General features: G+C 43.5%; 1 protein-coding gene across 2 annotated transcripts in view; it reads left to right on the forward strand.

Annotated features, from left to right (window-relative positions):
* The window catches only part of MFSD4A (major facilitator superfamily domain containing 4A), a 47,963-nt gene that overhangs the window by 12,854 nt on the left and 15,082 nt on the right, over nucleotides 1-20,027 (forward strand). For both annotated transcript variants that reach the window (XM_048497298.1, XM_048497297.1), the window contains 2 exons: nucleotides 8,137-8,335; nucleotides 11,822-12,061. In XM_048497298.1, coding sequence (XP_048353255.1) covers nucleotides 8,240-8,335; nucleotides 11,822-12,061 — 336 coding nt within the window. In that variant the 5' untranslated portion in view covers nucleotides 8,137-8,239. The remainder of the gene's footprint in view (nucleotides 1-8,136; nucleotides 8,336-11,821; nucleotides 12,062-20,027) is intronic.

The following is a 20,027-nucleotide window of genomic DNA, read 5'->3' on the forward strand; positions in this document are numbered from 1 at the left end:
CTTTCTTTCTTTCTTTCTTTCTTTCTTTCTTTCTTTCTTTCTTTCTTTCTTTCTTTCTTTCTTTCTTTCTTTCTTTCTTTCTTTCTTTCTTTCTTTCTTTCTTTCTTTCTTTCTTTCTTTCTTTCTTTGTATTTGTCAGCTTGAAACACCAGTATAAGGCCATGTCAAACCTGACAAAATCCTTTCTCCTGCATAAGCAATACCATGTGACCTTTGTAAATTGCCACATGTGGTAATCATAGACACTCCTGCAAAACTATAAGTACCAGAAGCCCTTTCTGTAAAGGAATTCTTATGTCTGACCTGGTCTTAGTAGGCATTTTGAAAGGCAGACGGAGTCTCCCCCTTCTATTAGATTCCTGATTACATTACTGGTACAGGATCGCTTCCAGCAGACTAGTGACTGGAAGGATTCAGTCTAAACAACCACTTTAGGTTCCATTGATTTCTGTGGGAGGGAGTTAAATGTGTTCCCTGCCAATACCATGATAACAGCACTTGGGAAAGGGTTGTTGAAGTCAGTTCTCTCTGTCTATGAACAGACCAGTTTGCATTGTTTCTGGTCTGATCACTGGCATGCTCATGGCCAAAATAGAAAAAAGTAGCAAATTTGAAGTGGATTCAGTGATTTGCAGAGGAGAACCTACATTTGGATAAATAAATGGGAGTGAAATTCCATAGTAAGCAGATGCTTATGAAATGTTTGCATACCTTTCTGCTTGGGGAGCTTGCTGGATGACAAACCAGTCACACACTTTCAGCCTAGCCCTCTTTACGGGGCAGAGGTGAAGCGAGGGGAAAGTGCGAACGGGGCGCACGGGTACCCTGCACCCCTGCTGCGGGGCCCCACCCCGGAACACCCCCACCACACCTCCCCCGCAGCTCAGCCTGGGCATTGCACACACACCCCGGCCCCATGGGCGCTACACCACTGTCATGGGGTTGTTGTGAGGATAAAGGAGGAGGAGAGGAGAATGATGTAAGTTGCTATGAGTCCCCACTGGGGAGAAAGATGAGATATAAATGAAATAAATAAATCAAAATAAGTTTGTGCCCAGTTGCAGTCTTTCTTACGCAAGTCATTTTGGGTTCAAAGTGAACAATTACGAGGGTGTAAAAATGCTGAAGTCGCTGTTGAGCCAAAATTTAGAATTCTTACCTTTGAATTTTCATGCAAAATTTCAATTTGTAGTTCTCATTGCTTCAAGATTAAGCTTGGGAGTGAGTAAGCAATGCCTGCATGAAACCAGCAGGGAGCCTGTGTGCAGTTCCTGAACTCAGTGCTTCAGCACCCTGCCCAGCTCTCTGGTGGTCCCCTTGGGTAGCAGATGCAAAAGAATTTGCCTGATTGCTCTTAATATCACAGGGGTTAATCTGAAGCTGGTCTTCTTGGAAGTAAGTCCCATTTTAATCACTGGGGTTTACTCCCAGGAAAGTTTTTCTCAAAGGTTGCACCAAATGGTGAGAATGAATTCTTCCCTCTTGTTTGCTAAAGGAGCATTTGTGTGCTGCTTGTTCCCTTCTCTGAGTCTACAGCTGACTGAGAAATAGCTTCTACCAGTCTTTTCCATGCTTTACTGTCTGGTCTGCCTGCCTGCCTGCCTGCCTGCCTGCCTGCCTGCCTGCCTGCCTGCCTGCCTGCCTGCCTGCCTGCCTGCCTGCCTGCCTGCCTGCCTTCCTTCCTTCCTTCCTTCCTTCCTTCCTTCCTTCCTTCCTTCCTTCCTTCCTTCCTTCCTTCCTTCCTTCCTTCCTTCCTTCCTTCCTGAGCAGCTTCCATGCTTAGCTGTGCCAGTTTGAGCTCTACTGTGGGCTGACTCACTCCTTGACCATAATGAAAGCTATTTGGCTCATGGTAGCCCTGGCAGTAAGCAGGATCAGCTAGCACCAGCAGGGTTCACCTCCCTTAGTTTTGTGCTGTCCTGACTTGTAGGCTCATATATCAGGCTGCGTAACAGGGCCTTCCTGGTCCCATCAGCCAGTTGTGTAGAAATGCCAAAAGGCGCGAACTGCTGTGTCAGCTTTTTCAAAAAGTTGTAATAATTGCATGTGAATTGTGGGTGCTGTTTTTCTGCCAGTTATGGAAACAAGAGGCCTTGGCACCTGGGCATGTGCCCTGTGGTAAACTTCCTGGGCCTTGAGGCATCTGAGAGCAGGTGTGAGCTGATGGAACTATTGTTACTGGGGGGAAAGTATCATTTGGGTCTTCCATCTCAGAAATCAAAACATCTTTGGTTGGTCTTCCCAAAGGCTATGGAAAGTGGCTCAACTGTATGGCAAAATCTAGGTCTTCAGTCTATCCAACAGGACTCTCAGGTGGATCATGAGCCCCTATAGAGAGGACTGATTTGTGTCTGGTTTGGTTTTGCTGCATTCTGCAGCAGCTGAGTTTCTAGAGTCTTTGTCAAAGGCAGTGCCATATATAAGTATAGGTAACAATCCGATCAAGATTAGAGCTGAGATGGCTATGTCCAAGAAGCAGGGCAGTTTTTGACCTAGATGTAACTGGGAAAAGGCACTCTGCAAGTCCAGGTCCAGGAGCATGCACAGTCTCTTAACCTATTAATTCTCCATTCAGAAGGGGAAATAAAATCTTCAAAGCACCAGTCTTCCTGATCAACATTTTCCTCTGTCTCGGCTGGTTTCAGCTTCAACTTATTCAGCTATCAGCCACTTGATCAGGAATATAAGGGTCTCACATAGGCATTGAATTACTTGGGGCAAGCAACATATTCCTGAGGTACCACAATGTCTCTTATTCCTATCTACATGCAAGATGATGCACCAAGACATTATGACTGACTGTATCAAATACTGCTGACAGATTCACTACAACCAATAGAGAGGTGTTTCTTCTATCCAATGGAGACCATTCACTAGAGCAACCAATGCTGTCTGAATCCCATATTTGTTTATATTATATTACAATGATTTCATTTTTACCTTACCGTTCTCTCTAATGGGGACTCAAAGCAGTTTACATCATTATCCCCCATTTTATCCTGACAACAACCCAATGAGGCAGGTTAGGTTGAGAGAGTAGCTGACCCAACAAATATCCATGGCAGAGTGGAGATTTGAACTTGGGTCTCCCAGCCCAACACTCTGCCATTATAACTGGCTGGCTTTTATAACCACAAAAGCTAAAACTCCTTAACCCAGTCTGAAGCCAGATTGAAATGTATCATCCAGGAACACAAGAAGTTGCTTTGGCACAGTACATTCAAACACCTTGCCAAGAAATGTAAGATTCTGTACAGGCCTCACTGGATCATCCACAGACAGTGAGGATCATTTTTTCCCAGTAAAGGCTGGTTAACATCCTCCTTTAAAAGCTTTGTGAAAACGTTTGCTTTCAAAGAGCTAATCGTAACCTGTATCAAAGTGGGTTTAATTTTCCCAAGGCAAGATTTAACGATCATGAAGGAGAGGGATGACCAGTGGTAGGATTCAGCAGGTTCGCACCATTTCGGCAGAACCAGTTGTTAAAATGGTGCTTGTAAACAACCAGTTGTTAAGAACATAAGAATATAAGAACAAGCCAGCTGGATCAGACCAGAGTCCATCTAGTCCAGCTCTCTGCTACTCGCAGTGGCCCACCAGGTGCCTTTGGGAGTTCACATGTAGGATGTGAAAGCAATGGCCTTCTGCGGCTGTTGCTCCCGAGCACCTGGACTGTTAAGGCATTTGCAATCTCAGATCAAAGAGGATCAAGATTGGTAGCCATAAATTGACTTCTCCTCCATAAATCTGTCCAAGCCCCCTTTAAAGCTATCCAGGTTAGTGGCCATCACCACCTCCTGTGGCAGCATATTCCAAACACCAATCACACGTTGCGTGAAGAAGTGTTTCCTTTTATTAGTTCTAATTCTTCCCCAGCATTTTCAATGGAATGCCCCTGGTTCTAGTATTGTGAGAGAGAAAAAATTTCTCTCTGTCAACATTTTCTACCCCATGCATAATTTTATAGACTTCAATCATATCCCCCCTCAGACGTCTCCTCTCCAAACTAAAGAGTCCCAAACGCTGCAGCCTTTTCTCATAAGGAAGGTGCTCCAGTCCCTCAATCATCCTCGTTGCCCTTCTCTGCACTTTTTCTATCTCTTCAATATCCTTTTTTTGAGATGTGGTGACCAGAACTGAACACGAATTACTTACTCCAAGTGTGGTCGCCCTGCATTTATATAAAGAACATGACTGTCTTTGGGTTTATTATCAATTCCCTTTCCTGTTTATCCCCAGCATAGTGTTTGCCTTTTTTCACAGGCCTGCCATACATTGAGTTGACATTCCATGGAACTATCAATTAAGACGCTTAAATCCCTTTCCCTGGTCTGTGACCCCATTAGCACTGACCCTGTAAGTGTATGTGAAGTTTGGATTTTTTTGCCCTATGTACATCACTTTTGTTTGCTTTATTCAGGGCTGCATTTGCCATTTTTGTAGCCCACTCCACCCTAATTTATCAAGGTCCGCTTGGGCTCCTCGCAATCCTTTGTGGTTCTCACCACCCTACACTTAATTTGGTATCATCTGCAAACTTGGCCACCACGCTTACCCACCCCTACTTCCAGGTCATTTATGAATAGGTTAAAGAGCACTGAGATCTTTGTCTACGGATCCTTGGGGACACCACTCCCACATCTCTCCATTGTGAGAATTTCCCATTTACACCCACTCTTTGCTTCTGTTTCTCCTTCAGTTTTTTAATCCATAGGAGGACTTCCCCTCTTATTCCCTTCATTGCTGAGTTTTCTCAATAGTCTCTGGTGAGGAACTTTGTCAAAAGCCTTTTAGGAAATCCAAGTGAATGGTGTCTCCACTGGTTCCCCTTATCCACATGCCTATTTACATCCTCAAAGAACTCTAGTAAGTTTGTAAGACAGGTTGCCTCTGCAAAAGCCATGCTGACTCTTTCTCAGCAGGTTTTGCTTTTGTACATGTTTTATAATTTTATCTTTAATGACAGATTCTACTAAATTACACCAGGAACAGATGTCAAACTGACTGGCCTGTAATTTCCAGATTCCCCCTAGATCCTTTCTAAAAAGATTGGTGTGACATTGGCCATCTTCCAGTCTTCAGGGATGGAGCCTGATTTCAAGGATAAGTTGCATATTAGAAGTGAGAACATCAGCAATTTCATGCTTGAGCTCTTTAAGAACTCTTGGGTGAATGCAATCTGGGCCAGGGGATTTGGTAGCATTTAGTTTATCAATGGCTGCCAGAACTTCTTCCTTGTCTACCACTATCTTCGTTAGTTCCTCGGATTCGCCTCCTAAGAAGCTTGGTTCAGGTGCAGGAATTTTCCTCACCTCCTCTTGGGTGAAGACAGATGCAAAGAATTCATTCAGCTTTTCTGCAATCTCCCTGTCATCTTTTAGCACACCCTTTGTTCCTTTGTCATCTAACGGGCCTACCGCTTCCCTTGCTGGCTTCCTGCTTTTGATGTACTTGAAGAACTGTTTGTTGCTGGTTTTGATGTTCACAGCCATGCGTTCCTCATAATCCTTTTTTGCCTCCCTTACAGCTAACTTGCTTCTCTTTTGCCACCATTTGTGTTCTCTCTGGTATTCTTTATCAGTTAAGTTGGACTTCCATTTTCTAAAAGACATCTTTTTTCCCCTAATAATTTCCTCAACGTCCCTTGTTAAATTATTTGAATCCTGCTAATGTAACTTAAATTGGCCTTTACAACTCCAATAGAGTTGTCAGCATCTATTGGGTAAACCAGTCCAAAACTACCAATGCAAGCTTAACGATCCAGCACTACAAGTGAATCTACTATAATCTGTCTCAGAAAAAGAGGTAAATATGGTCAGTTGAGCTGCAGTCGAGAAAATTGTATGCTTCCGCATTAGAATACAGTCCCAAATGAATATGAGAATAATCATACATTTTTACATGCTGCTTTTGTCAAAACCAGTATTTTGTGCATTATTGAACCTGGTCCTTTGATACAAGAACATTTATAGTTCATTGAATGACTATGACTGACTTTCAGGAGGGGTGGGGGATCAGGGCTAGGCAGACAGTGGGGGGGGGAGGGGCTCAGCAAGGAGTGCTGTCTGAGACTGCTGCCTCCTGCCTGCTTTTCGGCGATGTTCAGGCACCTAATGTTCTCTCCCTGTTTGTTCCCCAGGCATCTTTTAAATGCTGCATGATGAGCCATGCACGTCCTGTAGGACTTCTTGAATTATTCCTTCCTTACCCTGGTGTGTTTAAAGATGTAGGGGGTGAGGAGAGAAAGAACATTAGCCGCTTGTGAATGGAGGCAAGGGTGCAAATAAAATTTCTGCACCTGCACACTCAAGGCAAAAATATATGGCCACTATTCGAATATTATTATTCTCCGTGTAGGTTTAATGGGCCACATTTCAGATGCTCAGGCAAATTACCTGGCCTTTTTGTTGAATACAATTTTCAGGCTGTGTAATGGTAGAATGCTGTTTATCAAATGTGTCTAGCTGTTCCTTGGCTGCTGAGTAAAACCTCGGTTCCATCAGTGATATGTGTGTTCCCACTGTAATACTCATGCACCAGCTAGCAATCATAGGAAAGTCCTTTCCTTCAGCCTTGAATTCCAGTCTATCAAATATGAGCAATAAAAATATACCGCACATGATTACTTGTAAGGATTACAAAAAGTTACACACCAGTCTGTGAATGCTGCATTTCTACCATGTACATGTAGAAGTTGTCTGGCTGGGGGAAAACTTTTCTTAAGTGCCTCAATACAACCTAGACTGAAAGTGTCTCCCGTTTTAATGTTTCCGGCAGGTTGCCTTTTAATTTTTATTTCATCTCTTCTGATGTTTGTTCTGCATTTTACTGTTTTAAGCTATTTTTTGCTTATTTGCTTATTTATGCTCTGAAAACTGTTTTAGTATGTTAAGGGGAAGCAGCTTTGTGACAGATGCAAAACGCAGCCAGTCTGAATAGGTGGAATGGGTTACTTCATGACTGGTCAGCTTTCAAGTTCACCTGCTGTGCAAATCCAATTTCTACTCTAATCTTCCTTGCCCCCCACCCCCCACCCCCCAATCCTCCCAAGAAGACTGTACATGTATCAGATATGCATTTAGTGTGTTTCCCACAGTGGACTCCTAAAGCTGAAGTTATGTATGTATAAATCCAAAGGGTACAAAAATGGGCTTGAGTATGGGGAAAATGCCTACTAAAACTCTTGCTGCTGAAGAGAGGGCTGAATATTACTCTCACTGGAAAGAAGGAAGCCTGTCAGTTCCTGGTCTGCCTTTTTGATCTGATTAGCCAAAGCAGGAAAAAACCCAAATGAAATTAATTGGCACCTGTGCTTGAAATTGGATTCAGCTTGGATTCAGCTATGTGCAATCGGAAATGTAAACAGACTTGGCATAGTTCTGCTTGTGCAAGATTTTGCACCACACCTAATGCTTCCCTTCCTATATCTTATAGTGCTCAAAAATGTCAGACACAGTATCTTGGGGAAATGGTGCAGGATGTGATATGAGGGAGATGATGATGCGGTGTTTTTTCACACTTTGCTAGCACAAGGACTGTCATGGTCCTTGGTGAATCCACAGCAGCATCTGGGCCATCTCAGTGCAGACTTTAGATGGCTGGTTGTGTTTGTATTGCAGAGAATGTGCGGCTCTTACCATTTAGTGATCCCAAAGTGTTAAGTGGTTTCAAGGGCAGTTAAATTATTATAAGAGTGATGACTGGGCTTGGCCCAGTGAGAGAAACTGGAACCTAAATGAGTCTGATGGCCACAATCCAACAGAATTAAGCATACTTAAACCCCTATCCTGGATGTAATTGCCTGCAACATGTTCTTGTGTTTATATGTAAAAGCTTTTCATGGGCTGTAGCCATTAGCACACATGCAGGTTAACACTGACAAGAGAAGTGAAGAACAAGAGGCAGTTCTAATGGTTAGAGACCCAGCTAGGACTGGAGGACCAAAGTTCAAATCCCTACTTTGCTTCAAAACTCACTGAGTGACCTTAGCACAGTTACGTGATCTCAATTTAACCTGTTCCCCCTCCAGTGGTGTTGGAAGCATCCTTTTTGGAGCCCTGAGTCCCTTGAAAGAGAGGCTAGTTTTAAAATGAAGTGGACAGTAGCAGTGACCTCTGCCTCTTTTGTTTGGTCCAGGTTGGCTCAGTCCTTGCTCGCCCTTTTTGCATCATCACTTGCGATCTCTGTGGTTTTTGCCATCATCCCCTTCTGCCATAATGTGGTGGTTCTCGCAGTGGTCATGGCCATGGCTGGGCTGGCAATGGGATGCATTGACACTCTCTCCAATATGCAACTGGTGAAGATCTATCAGAAGGACTCTGCTGTCTTCCTGCAGGTGAGACAAAAAAGAACTAGCTAAGACTCTTTTCTTATGTTATTTTTGAGTTCTCTTGACCCCAGCCCCCCAATGTTGTATACCTTTGTGCTTGTTCCAGGTCTAAATTCTCCATTCTCTCTGCAGTTTGAAGTTATTATTTTCACTATATTGTTAAGAGTCATTGTCCTGATTACAGCCAAGGACTTTGCATCCGAGAGAGGTCTGGAGTATTCAGGAACTATTCCTAATCCCACTTTAAAGGTTGCTAAACTGCAAGGGCAGGCTCTGTTGCCCAAGGAAGAAGGGACATTGTAGCACTAGAGAAACGTACACCACATTGTTCTTCAGTTATTTGTTTAGGGAATAATATGTTGACCCCCCCTTCAGCCCCCTCTTCCACGCCAGCCAGCCAGCCAGCCAGCAAGAGAACCCATGCACTTAATGTGAGAGGGCTGAGACCAGATGCAACATGTAAGCCCATCCACTCCCTATGTATAAAAAGTCCCATTCAATTTTTACCATAATGCACCCTAGAATTTCCTTAGTGAGATGCAACCTTACTAGGTCTTCAGTGGATGCATCATCAGAATAGAATGATCGTAGGCTGAAATCAGAAGATCGTTTCTTTCAGTCCCTGTCATGACTCCCCTCCAACCAGTTCCAGTGACTCCAGACTTGGGGGGGTCTTACAGGGGAAGAGTCCCTGAGGGAACTTCGAACCTTACTCAACTGGGAAAGAGGTCCATGGGGACCCTGGGCTTAACATGACAGAGGTACCCACAGATGATGTGCCAGAGGTCACCCAATTGGAACCTGCTTCTAACTCCCGAGATAGCTACCATGCCTCCACTGCACAGGTCTCAAACCTAAGCCATAACACCCAGGACCCCTCCACATACTGCAGGAACAGCAGCAACAGAAGACCCAGGTGAATCAAAGGAGGTGAAGTGCCAGGCTGGCTATGTTCAAACTCATCTCAGAGTCATGCAGTGAGAGTGATACTTCATTGCAGGATTGTGACCAAAGCACAGCACCGTTGCAGGAGCTTGGCACCTGGCAGCATTGAGGCGCAACCTGAGCCCACTTGGGCCCTAAGCCCAGTGGTGTATGCCGAACTTGGAGCCCTCTTCTGTGGAGCACACTTACACAGAGGTTAGATCATGTGGGGGGCAGAAAAGTCCCCTCCCCACACATCTAGAGCTGGCCTGGGCAGCTGGGAGCCAAAACATGTAGGTAACCCTGTTAGAGTGCTGGTATTTAAACCCCACTGAGATTTTCATGGTTGAAGAACTAAAAAAGTGCACGATCTTTTTACTGCAGGGAGTAAAGCCTTTCAGTTGCTGGCAATGGGGCTTGCTTCTGAGTAAACCCTCCTAGGGTCATGATTCACCCGTTGGAAGAGTTGCATAGTTTCTTCAAAGCATAGCCACCGACTACCACCAAGCTTACTCACAAGTGTAATGCATACGGAATCAACCGCTTTTTTTCTAAACTCAAACCTCAGTATTCAGGTTAAATTGCTGTGTATTATTTGGCACTGCAAGCATGATAAATAAGTGGAGAAAACTTGGGTTGCAGCGTTTGAGCGACTCCTGTCTCTCTCAAAAAGGTTCGCCATCACTGCCCTAGCCTATTTTAGGCTCCGGTTGCTGAGCAGGGAAGGCTGCCTGCTGGAATCATCCTGGTCCACTATTAGTGCAAGCCCAGCCGTGGATCTCCAGCTCCGGTCCCGCTGCCCTCCAGTTCCTGCTCCTGGCTGCCCGCTCTTATTGATACTCTTAAGTTTTGTTATCTATACCTGAGGGCACTACTCCAGAGGAGACCTGACTGGGCGTGCCTGCAGAGCACAGGACAGAATTGCCAGCTCATGACTACGGGCCAGATCCAGGCCAACGTTTCTGCCCCAAAGGGGAAATTCACAATGTCCCACAGAGTGTTGGCCCTTTCTCTCCTCCCCCTCTCACTGCAGTCCAAATTGTCTCCACATTCTGTTCGTTGCACCTCCAGGAAAAGGTGCTAGGTGCCATTTCAGGCTGTTGAGATGAGGGAGGCAAAGAAATCATACTCTGTGGGCAGAATTCCTTTCTCCTGCAGAACCATCTAGGCTGGATCCAAGCCCATGTACAGAGTGAAGCTATTCACAAATGCCAACACCTTACGCCGCTTCAGGAAGGTAATGATGCAAGCCTAAAAGTTTAATTGCACTGTCTGTCTGAAGTTATTTGCATTAGGAAGTAATTATGCTCTGAATAAATGAGCTCAGGTAGCTACTTTGTTCTCTTTGACATGTTCGTTATAACAATAAATACCAGGCTTATCACTCAAATAAATCGTAATGGATTAATTGATCCATAGAAATGTGCATATAAATAAAGCAGTGCTTTGCTTTGCTTTCCTTACTTGAAGGTGAGGCATATCTTTTCACAGTAGGCAACATCTTAGATGCTTCTTTACATGGGTGGAGAGGGAAGGAGAAAAGCAAATGCCTCTTATACAGTGCTGCATGGTGCTTGAAATAAAAATAATCTTCTGACTGGTAGCGGTCACTCACTCATTTGTCCAGGATTCTTAACAAAATATGCCAGCAAGCTACGCATGCCAGAGCTCTGGGGGATTCCTCCCCCTTGCAAGAGTTCAGTCACCCGTTTTGGTTCAATAATTTGAGAGTTGGAGAAGGCATGGCTTTTTTTATGCTGGGGGTGTGTGTGTGGAGAGCACTAAGAGGTGAGGAAAATAATCTCCTCTGGCTTATGGGCTCTGGCAAAATAGGGGGAAACAGCTTCTATTCCAGCTGCCTCAGATAGCAAAATATTTTGCTGCTGGGGAGGGAAGAAACTGTGTTTGCTTTTATAACAGAAAACAGTATTTTCTTGACATTTGGATTTAGTTTAACTGGTTAGTTACATATGATTACTAGGGCTGCAACATTTTAACATCTTTCACCAGGTACCTGCATCTTTGTGCACCATAAGGCATCTCTACTCAGCAACCACCCCATTGGATGGTGCTGCATCCATCAGATAGAGAACTCTGGAAAAGACATTCCTTCCCCTACCCTCAGGGCACTACTTGCAGAGAAGGCATGCACCAAATCACAGTTGCCCATCAGTTGAAGTGGGTTATTATAAGACATCAGATGAAACATGAACATCATGCACTAGTTGCTTGAATCTAAGGGGCAAAAACTTTCCTTAACAAAAAGTCCTCCCCAAGATCATACGTAAAAACCTGTTGCAGCATTAACTAAATACTAATTTCTGACCCATATGGGACTCCTATGCCAGCGATAGTTTTGTGTAGAGAAGATCTGTTTCTCCTGTTATTAGGTTGTAATGATAGGAAAAGACTTAATTCTGGAAGGTTATTTGAACAGAACCCAGATACTAGCAAGACTCCTAACTGTTTGTCCTAATTAAACCTAATCTGGCCAGCCTTTGTCAGCAGAGATGCCAGATGCTGGCTGGTGCAAGGAGTAATAATCTGTTTGCTTCTTCTTTTGTACAGGCCCTCCATTTCTTTGTGGGCTTTGGTGCCCTGCTAAGCCCTCTGATAGCTGACCCTTTTCTGTCGGACACCAACTGCATCTTGACAAACATCACAACCAACGGTAGCAGCAACCTCCCTCACATCCGGAAGTCACTGGTTCCACATCATCCTGGAAATTTGTCAAACTTTGACCTGCCAACAAAAGGACTGGTGGTGACACGAGTCTCTTATGCCTTCTGGATAATGGCCTTGATCAATGTAAGTAATGTGATGAGTGACTAATATATAATTCCAGATGAATGTCCTTGAAGGCAAGACTTGGAGGTTTTCATGCTCAGAGATACGTAGGTTCCAGAAAGATATTGTTCCAGGAATAACACCTTAAACCCAATCTGTTGTTTTAAAACCCTTTTTTTTAAGTGTGGCACCAAATTACTCTTGCCTTACTGCGATTGGGCATGAGGAGGAACACCTGTCTCTTCTGACAGGATTATTGAGGAGGAGAACAACGAGATTTTGGAATTGTTGGGCATGGAGAGAACTGCAAGTTGCCTTCCTTGTGAAACTTTCCTGGCACCAGAAGAGCATAAAATCCTCCTCCTCCTCCCACCCCCTCTATCTTCCCTCTTGTTCTCAGCTACAGTTTTTGGGATATATGTCTGCCTTGCAATTAAGCCGTAACCGGCTACAGATGAGCCATTCCGGGCGTTTTCATTCTGTGTTAATACCTATATAAATATTAACTGACAAGGTTTCTCTCTGTCCTTTAAACATCAATGGTGACGCTGGCATAAGCATTTTCCAGCAGTGTATTATACTTGAAATGAAGGATAGTCTTAAAAGGTCTGTAGGCTCTCCTAAAGAAATAGGAATCTTTGCTGAACAACCGTGATGCTCTGATCTGAGTCGTATTTTTTGGCTGGGACATTCATGTGGTATTTGACTTATCACCACCTTCTAAAGCTCTTTCTCATCTCTCTCTCTCAGTTAACTTCTATGTTGCAAGGAAAAAAAGAAAAAGCAGGGTCTGTAATAGAACTCTGGTATTAAATGGGGATATGTGTGTGTGTGTTCCAGATGGCTCAGAATGTGACAGGTCAGCTTGCACAGTCAGCAGAAACATTGAGTAAAGGTTTTCCTGGACTGTACCATTTCAGGTCTGAAAATGTGCCTGGATGTATGACTTCCCATGTGTGCATATTTGTGGTAAGTCATTTTCTGCCAGGAGGGGCCCATGACACTTACAATAAAGAAAAGTTCCAAACAACAAAACACATAAGCCAAAAAAATGCAAACAAATCTGAGCTGGTTTGGAGCTGCCAAGGAGCTGGTCCCAGTGGCAAGCTACAGTCCAAAAGCCCTTTGGTTGGCACCCCAGGTTTGTACCTCTGGTTCCACCCAGGCTAAATTCCTGCAGGTAGAAGAAAGAAAAAGCCTAGCTGGATTTGAACTACACCTACCATGTTGGTAGCAGCCAGCAAGATCTTCCTCGTTTCCTGAGGATCACCAGGCTGTCAGGCTAGGATCTGAGAGACTGCGGGCCCAGTCCCCATTCTGCCACGAAACTTGCCAGAAGACCTTAGGCCAGTCACTGTCTCTCAGTCTAACCTACTTCACAAGTGTAGAATCATAGAGTTGGAAAAGACCACATGGGCTATCAAGTCCAACCCCCTGCCATGCAGGAACACACAATCAAAGCACCCCTGACGTATGATCATCCAGCCTCTGTTTAGAAACCTCCAAAGAAGGAGACTCCACCACTCTCCAAGGCAGTGAATTCCACTGTTGAACCACCCTGACAGTCAGAAAGTTCTTCCTAATGTTTAGGTGGAATCTCTTTTCCTGCACCTTGAATCCATTACCCCATGTCCTAGTTTCTGAGGCAGCAGAAAACAAGGTTGCTCCCTCTTTGACATGACATCCCTTCAAATAATTTAAACATTGCTATCATGTCCCCCCTTAACCTTCGCTTCTCCAGACTGAACACCCCCAGCTCTCTAAGTCTTCATAGGGAATGGATTCCAGACCTTTTACCATTTTGGTTGCCCTCCTCTGGACACATTCCAGCTTGTCAATATCCTTCTTAAATTGTGGTGCCCAGAACTGAACACAATGCAGAATAGAGAGGTGCTATTATGTCCCTTGATCACTATACTCCTATTAATGCATCTCAGAATTGCATTGGCTTTCTTGGCTGCCACATCACACTGCTGACTCATGTTCAGCTTGTGATCTACTAAGACTCCCAGATCCCTTTCACATGTAGTGTTGTCAATCCAGGTGTCCCCATCCTATATCTGTGCATTTCATTTTTTCTGCCTAAGTGTAGTATCTTACATTTATCTCTGTTGAACTTCATTTTGTTAGATTTGGCCCAGCTCTCTAATCTGTCCAGGTCATTTTGAATCCTGCCCATGTCCTCCAGGGTATTAGCTTTGGTATCCTTCCTAATTTGGTATCATCTGCAAATTTGATTGACATGTCTTCTATTTCATCATCCAAGACATTGATAAATGTATTGAATAGCACTGGGCTCAGGACAGAACCCTGTGGCACTCCACTACTCACTTCTCTCCAGGATGAAAAGGAGTCACTGATGAGCCAGTCAACCAATTACAAATCTATCTATCAGTAGCATTGTCTAGTCCACATCTTTCCAGCTTACTTGCAAGAATATCATGGGGCACCTTGTCAAAGGCCTAACTAAAATCAAGGTATACTACGTCCATAGTTTGGCTAGAACTTTGGGTTTATGGTTTGGCTAGAACTTTGAATAACCTAGAGGCTAAAAAACAGAAGATTTGTTCTGGAAAACTAAATGTAATTATACAAGCATGCTAAAGGAAAACATAACATGACTTTTTGACTAATGCTCAGAGGCTATTATGTGCCATAGGAAAGAATGCCACAGCTACAAAGAATCTACAAATGATTTAGCTCATCCTTGGAGAATAAAGTCAAGCCTGTCTTTCAGTGGGCAGATAATGACAACAGCATGTGTTCATTAAAATTGGCGTGTTAAACCAATTACTTGGACATGATGATGTTCGGTAAAAGTTCCTCTCTTATCCATGAAAGGGTCCCTTTGAAGCAGAATAGAAAGAGCTGTTTCCAGACTCTTTTAAAGTTCTAATTGTACCATGAACATATCCAGTTTTCCTGAAAATAAGACCTACCCCGAAAGAAGTCCTAGTATGATTTTTCGGGATGTTTGGAGGCTGCTTGAAATATAAGCCCTACTCCAAAATAAGCCCTAGTTACAGATTCCCCAGCGCAGCTGATCTGGTCATGTGGCCGGGGGGGGGGGGCGCAAAATCAGGTATAACTTAACCACGCCAGGGAGGGAGGTTGAAATGAAAACAACTGTTTAAGAATCTTATTACTTTACTACAGATGTTATCTTGAGTATGTACCATAAAACACAAATTTTTTATCTCCAAGGAATGGTAGAGAATAGGTGAGAAAAATTCCAGTGTCCATTCAGGTACAAGGACAACATGGGCAGACAAATTGTAAGCCTGCTGTGACCCTGAAGAGTGCTTTAATGGAGCCAGCTTGGGAATCATATGAGACTATTAGTGGGAATAATTATAAATAATATTACAGTGGATGACATCTGTTTCTCTTTTTTATAAAGTGGGCCCATCTCAGATAAGTCTTGTAAGTATTTGGATGCCACTGAATTGCAGTTAACAACAGTTGTGAGTGTGCCATAGCTTCTCCAGGGAGAAAGGGCAAAGTTTAATTTCGAGGAGGATTCCTTTGGGTGCTCTCTTCTGACCTCATTAACATTCTCCTTTAGAGCTCTCTACTGCACAATTTTTGCTGCACAATTTTTAGCACTCTCTAGCCTCTGCAAGGCCTTTGAATACTTCTGTGCGTGCTGGAGCGTCTATTTTCAATTGGGCTTTGGAAGTATTAAAGCAGCCTACTTAACAACTCTGCTGTAGTCAAGCAAAACATATGGAGTTGGTGGGAACAGGAGAAATGCTTGTACTTTGCTTAAAGAAGAGGAACACCTCTTTAATAACGAATGAATCTGGTGATGTAGAATAACGATGCAAGCCGCAGTTCTCTAAAGCAGAGTGAAAACAGATGTACCTCCTGGAGCGAGCCGCAGCTTTTGTTGTTGTCGCTGTGGGGCAAACTGCTTCTCCCTGTTCTCGTTCCTTTATTGCTTCATGAACCTCTTTCTGATTCCAGAATGGGTTTTTATCCCTCTCCCTGTGCATCAAGCAGAGCTTAGGCATATGTCATACATATAAATGAGAATATTGATTTAGCACTTTTAAATTCCAAGACTGCAGTGTTTCAGAGGGTAGCCATGATGATCTGTAGTAGGAAATCTAGATTAGAGTCCAGTTTAAGCTCTCTCAGTCTGATACCAAAGGTGTTCCTTAGGTATCTGATGGAGGAAACTCTGACTCTTGAAAGCTTGTACTCTGAAGGTGTTGTTGGTCTACAGGACTAGAATGTAGTTGTAAGAATGCAGTGGAGTCATAAATTAAACTTGAAACATTATTGTAGCCTGCGAGCGTAATGGCAAAGGCCATCCAGTCAGTACCTGGCACAACTAGATGAGACACTGGAGAATTTGGTGATGCCGATTATCACAGAGGCCAGACAATCAATCTTCTGCAAGGCTGATGATGGCTCCTTATTGTGCTGGATTTTGGCCAGAATTGTATACACTTATCCAAACAGAGAATGTGCAGATTTACAGTAAGTTCTCTGTCTGTAAGTCTCTCTAATTTTCATACGGCCCATCCTCCAAGGATCTCAGAGCAGCAGTAGCCATTCTTTTCTCCTCCACTTTGTCTTCACCTGTAGTGGTAGAGCTGGGATGTGGAGATCAAGATCCCCCTTTAGGCCTCAACTTGATCCAAAAAAAGGATCAAAAGAAAATACATTGACAGTGATCATGCTTTCTTTTGTGTATGGAATTAATTAAGCATGTTTTCCAAATGGTAAATGAAAAGTCAAATAGCAGCTTAGTGAGCAAAGTGGATCAGACAGGCTGGAACTGTTGCAGCTTCTAAAAGGGTGCTGGCATAGGGCCAAGCATGATAAAGCACATTCAGCAACTCACTACTGCCGGTGGGGAAGGAGAACGTAAGTGATGTGGACAGCAGGTTCTTGGTGCAACTGCAGGAGCAGTGTATCTGAGCTGCTGGAAATTCAATTGTCACACTCTATACCTCACTAAAGTGAATGTATAACTGAACCAGCTTAAGGAACTGCAGTGATATCCCCTATTTTCTCCTCTGTGCTTTATCTCAGAGATTATCACTCTGGAGACTTTTCAAAATTCAACTATAAGACAGTAGAATTTTATTAAACTCCTCATGGAAACAGAATAAGGGCAGGGAGAAATTTGGGTGAGAAGGAAAGAAGCTGACTTACAAAATATTAAGATGTTCTTTATACTACAGCTCAGAATTTGGCTGTTCAGTAAGATTTCAGTTTGTTACAGATTTCTAAATTATTTTAAATAAAATAGACTTTTTGTTTGTTATACAGCTTTGGCTCAGACTTGCATGCACAGGGTCTTGTGTAAACTCCGGTGCCCAAAATCAAGAAGGAGAGGAGTATTTATCCAAATTTTTCTCTTAAGACTTCCATGAACTATAGCAGTGGTTCTCAACCTGTGTGTCAGGACCCCTTTGGGGGTTGAATGACCCTTTCACAGGGATCGCCTAAGACTCTCTGCATCAGTGTTCTCCATCTGTAAAATGGATAAATGTTAGGGTTGGAGGTCACCACAACATGAGGAACTGTATTAAAGGGTCACAGCATTAGGAAGGTTGAGAACCACTGACCTATTGGATCACTACAGAGCTTTTGAAGTACAGGGATCGCCTAAGACTCTCTGCATCAGTGTTCTCCATCTGTAAAATGGATAAATGTTAGGGTTGGGGGTCACCACAACATGAGGAACTGTATTAAAGGGTCACAGCATTAGGAAGGTTGAGAACCACTGACCTATTGGATCACTACAGAGCTTTTGAAGTACATTCACCTTAGAACTAGGGATGGGAACTCTTCCCTCACACAAAGTTTAACTCCCCGCCCCCCTAGAGATTGGTCCCTCTCTGACACCATCTGCCTCACTCAGCCAGCTCCCTCTGTTCTACACACACAGTTCAGGAGATGAACTAGCTCTGTTTTTAGAGCCTGGGCTAGGAATTCTTCTTTCCCTAGAAGTTTGTTCCTCTCTTTGGCTAGAGTAGGGTCCTTTCCCCAGAAAACTCTTTCCCTGACAATTCCACAGGTCTATAGACAGAGTAAACACATCTGTTTGTGAGACTTCCAACCAACAATCCTTTCAGCATCTGTGACCGAGTTCTAAACTCCACCCACTTTCATCATGTCACTCACATACATAGGCTCTGTGAGGAATTAACCCTTCACTGCAGTGCTGGATTTGGATGAAGAGAGGTCCTAAACTATTCCACTTGTGAGGCCTCCCAGGACAGAATCAATACAGAAATCAGTCAAGTTATCATCTTAAGACAGTATTATTCTGAAAATGAGTGCAAGGAAACTTGCTGAAGAGTTTCTTAGAGACTACAGTGCATTATGACACCATGCGTAAGAAAGACCTATGACAATGTCAAACATATTATTCTCTTGGCTGGAGACCCCTTAGATTTTGAGGCCCTAGGTCCGTGGTGGCGAACCTTTGGCACTCCAGATGTTATGGACTACAATTCCCATCAGCCCCTGCCAGCATTGTCAATCACATGCTGGCAGGGCCGATGGGAATCCGTAGGTAAATCCGATAACAGTCTGGAGCTGCCTCTGACATGAAATAGCATTATACACAGTGAAGTTTTATACACCATTTCCTTAGGTCTGTCACACCCTTCTTTTAGTTTAACTTTGGAGAGATGACTGTAATTTGTATTAATTTACATGTCGATATTTAGGGAGTCAAATGTAACAGTTTTAAACCTTGGTGCCTGTTCCATAAATTCTGATAATGACCAGGCCAGGACCTGTGGCAGCTGGGTCACTTCCTTCAGCAAACTGCTGTAATGCTATCTCTAGCTGAGGGGGCACAATCCAAATAATGCAGTTCCTGAAGCTGAAGAGCTTCAACAGTGTCTGTTGAATAGTTATGAGAATAGTTATGTTGAAGCTGAAGAGCTTCAACAGTGTCTTCTTTGCAATTTTGTTTATCCCTCATCATCTGAAGAGTGTTTTTCAGAACTGGGAAGGAGACTGGGTGCCTTCACCATTATATGGATGATAAATGCTGTTGTTAGCTTTGATATGACTGAGAATTGGGTAAGTGATGGTAGAGACTACATGCTTGGAAGTCAAGGGATGCCTTTGAGAGCACATTTAGAAGGGAGGCTAAAAACAGGCTTTGATCTCAAATGCGCTTGTTTGAAGTTTGAGTGATGTAATGTAGAAGGCAATGAGAGCAACGGCCATTCTGAAAATGTGAATGGCCTCTTCACTTCTAAACAATCTGTTATTTATGAAATGAAAACAACCCAGTGGGCCGTTCTCCTAAGATCAAAGTACATGTAATGCTGGTAGATTATTGATTATATGTATGTATTTTGCATCTTCTTTTACGGAACTTGACAGGATGTATGAAGGTTTCCTGTGTAGTTTCTCATTTAGTAACTTACCATACCCAAGTCTGCTTTACAAAGTAGGGCTTAACGTGCTTATAGGACCATACACTGAGAGATCGTTATGAATTTGTCTTGCTCTGATGTTCAAGTTTATTTGCTGGAAGAGTTACTCAAGTCCCAAGCAGCACCCCAGGGGAAGAGGTAACATTTTAAATGTGATGTATGATTTGGGAAAACCCAGTTCAGAGGCATTACAGCACCAATTTGCTATCACCTTGCCTTTTATGGAAGATTCTACTTTTGTCTCTGGTGCCAAGAGCCAAATTGCCCCAACACCAAATGGATGAGTGGGCTGCCCCCAAGTCTTTGTGGTGAGGAGCTTGAGAATAAGCCCCCACCCCAGTTATCTTTTGTACATTTAAGGAAAGAGTCCTAATTTGTTCAGATTACTGGACTGTGTAGTTTTATGTCCTTTACCTTAGTTTTTGTCAGTCTAGTTGAGTCCAGGAACCTCAAGGGAATAAACCTCTCAATCAGCTTATTCAGAGGTAAGCAATGGCTGACCTATCCCTCTCACAAGAAGGATATATACATTGCCTCTAGTTTTTTTTCTGCAGTGAACTGTGCTATAGTTC

The sequence above is a fragment of the Sphaerodactylus townsendi genome, linkage group LG05, assembly GCF_021028975.2.
Source record: "Sphaerodactylus townsendi isolate TG3544 linkage group LG05, MPM_Stown_v2.3, whole genome shotgun sequence".
Lineage (NCBI taxonomy): Eukaryota > Metazoa > Chordata > Lepidosauria > Squamata > Sphaerodactylidae > Sphaerodactylus > Sphaerodactylus townsendi.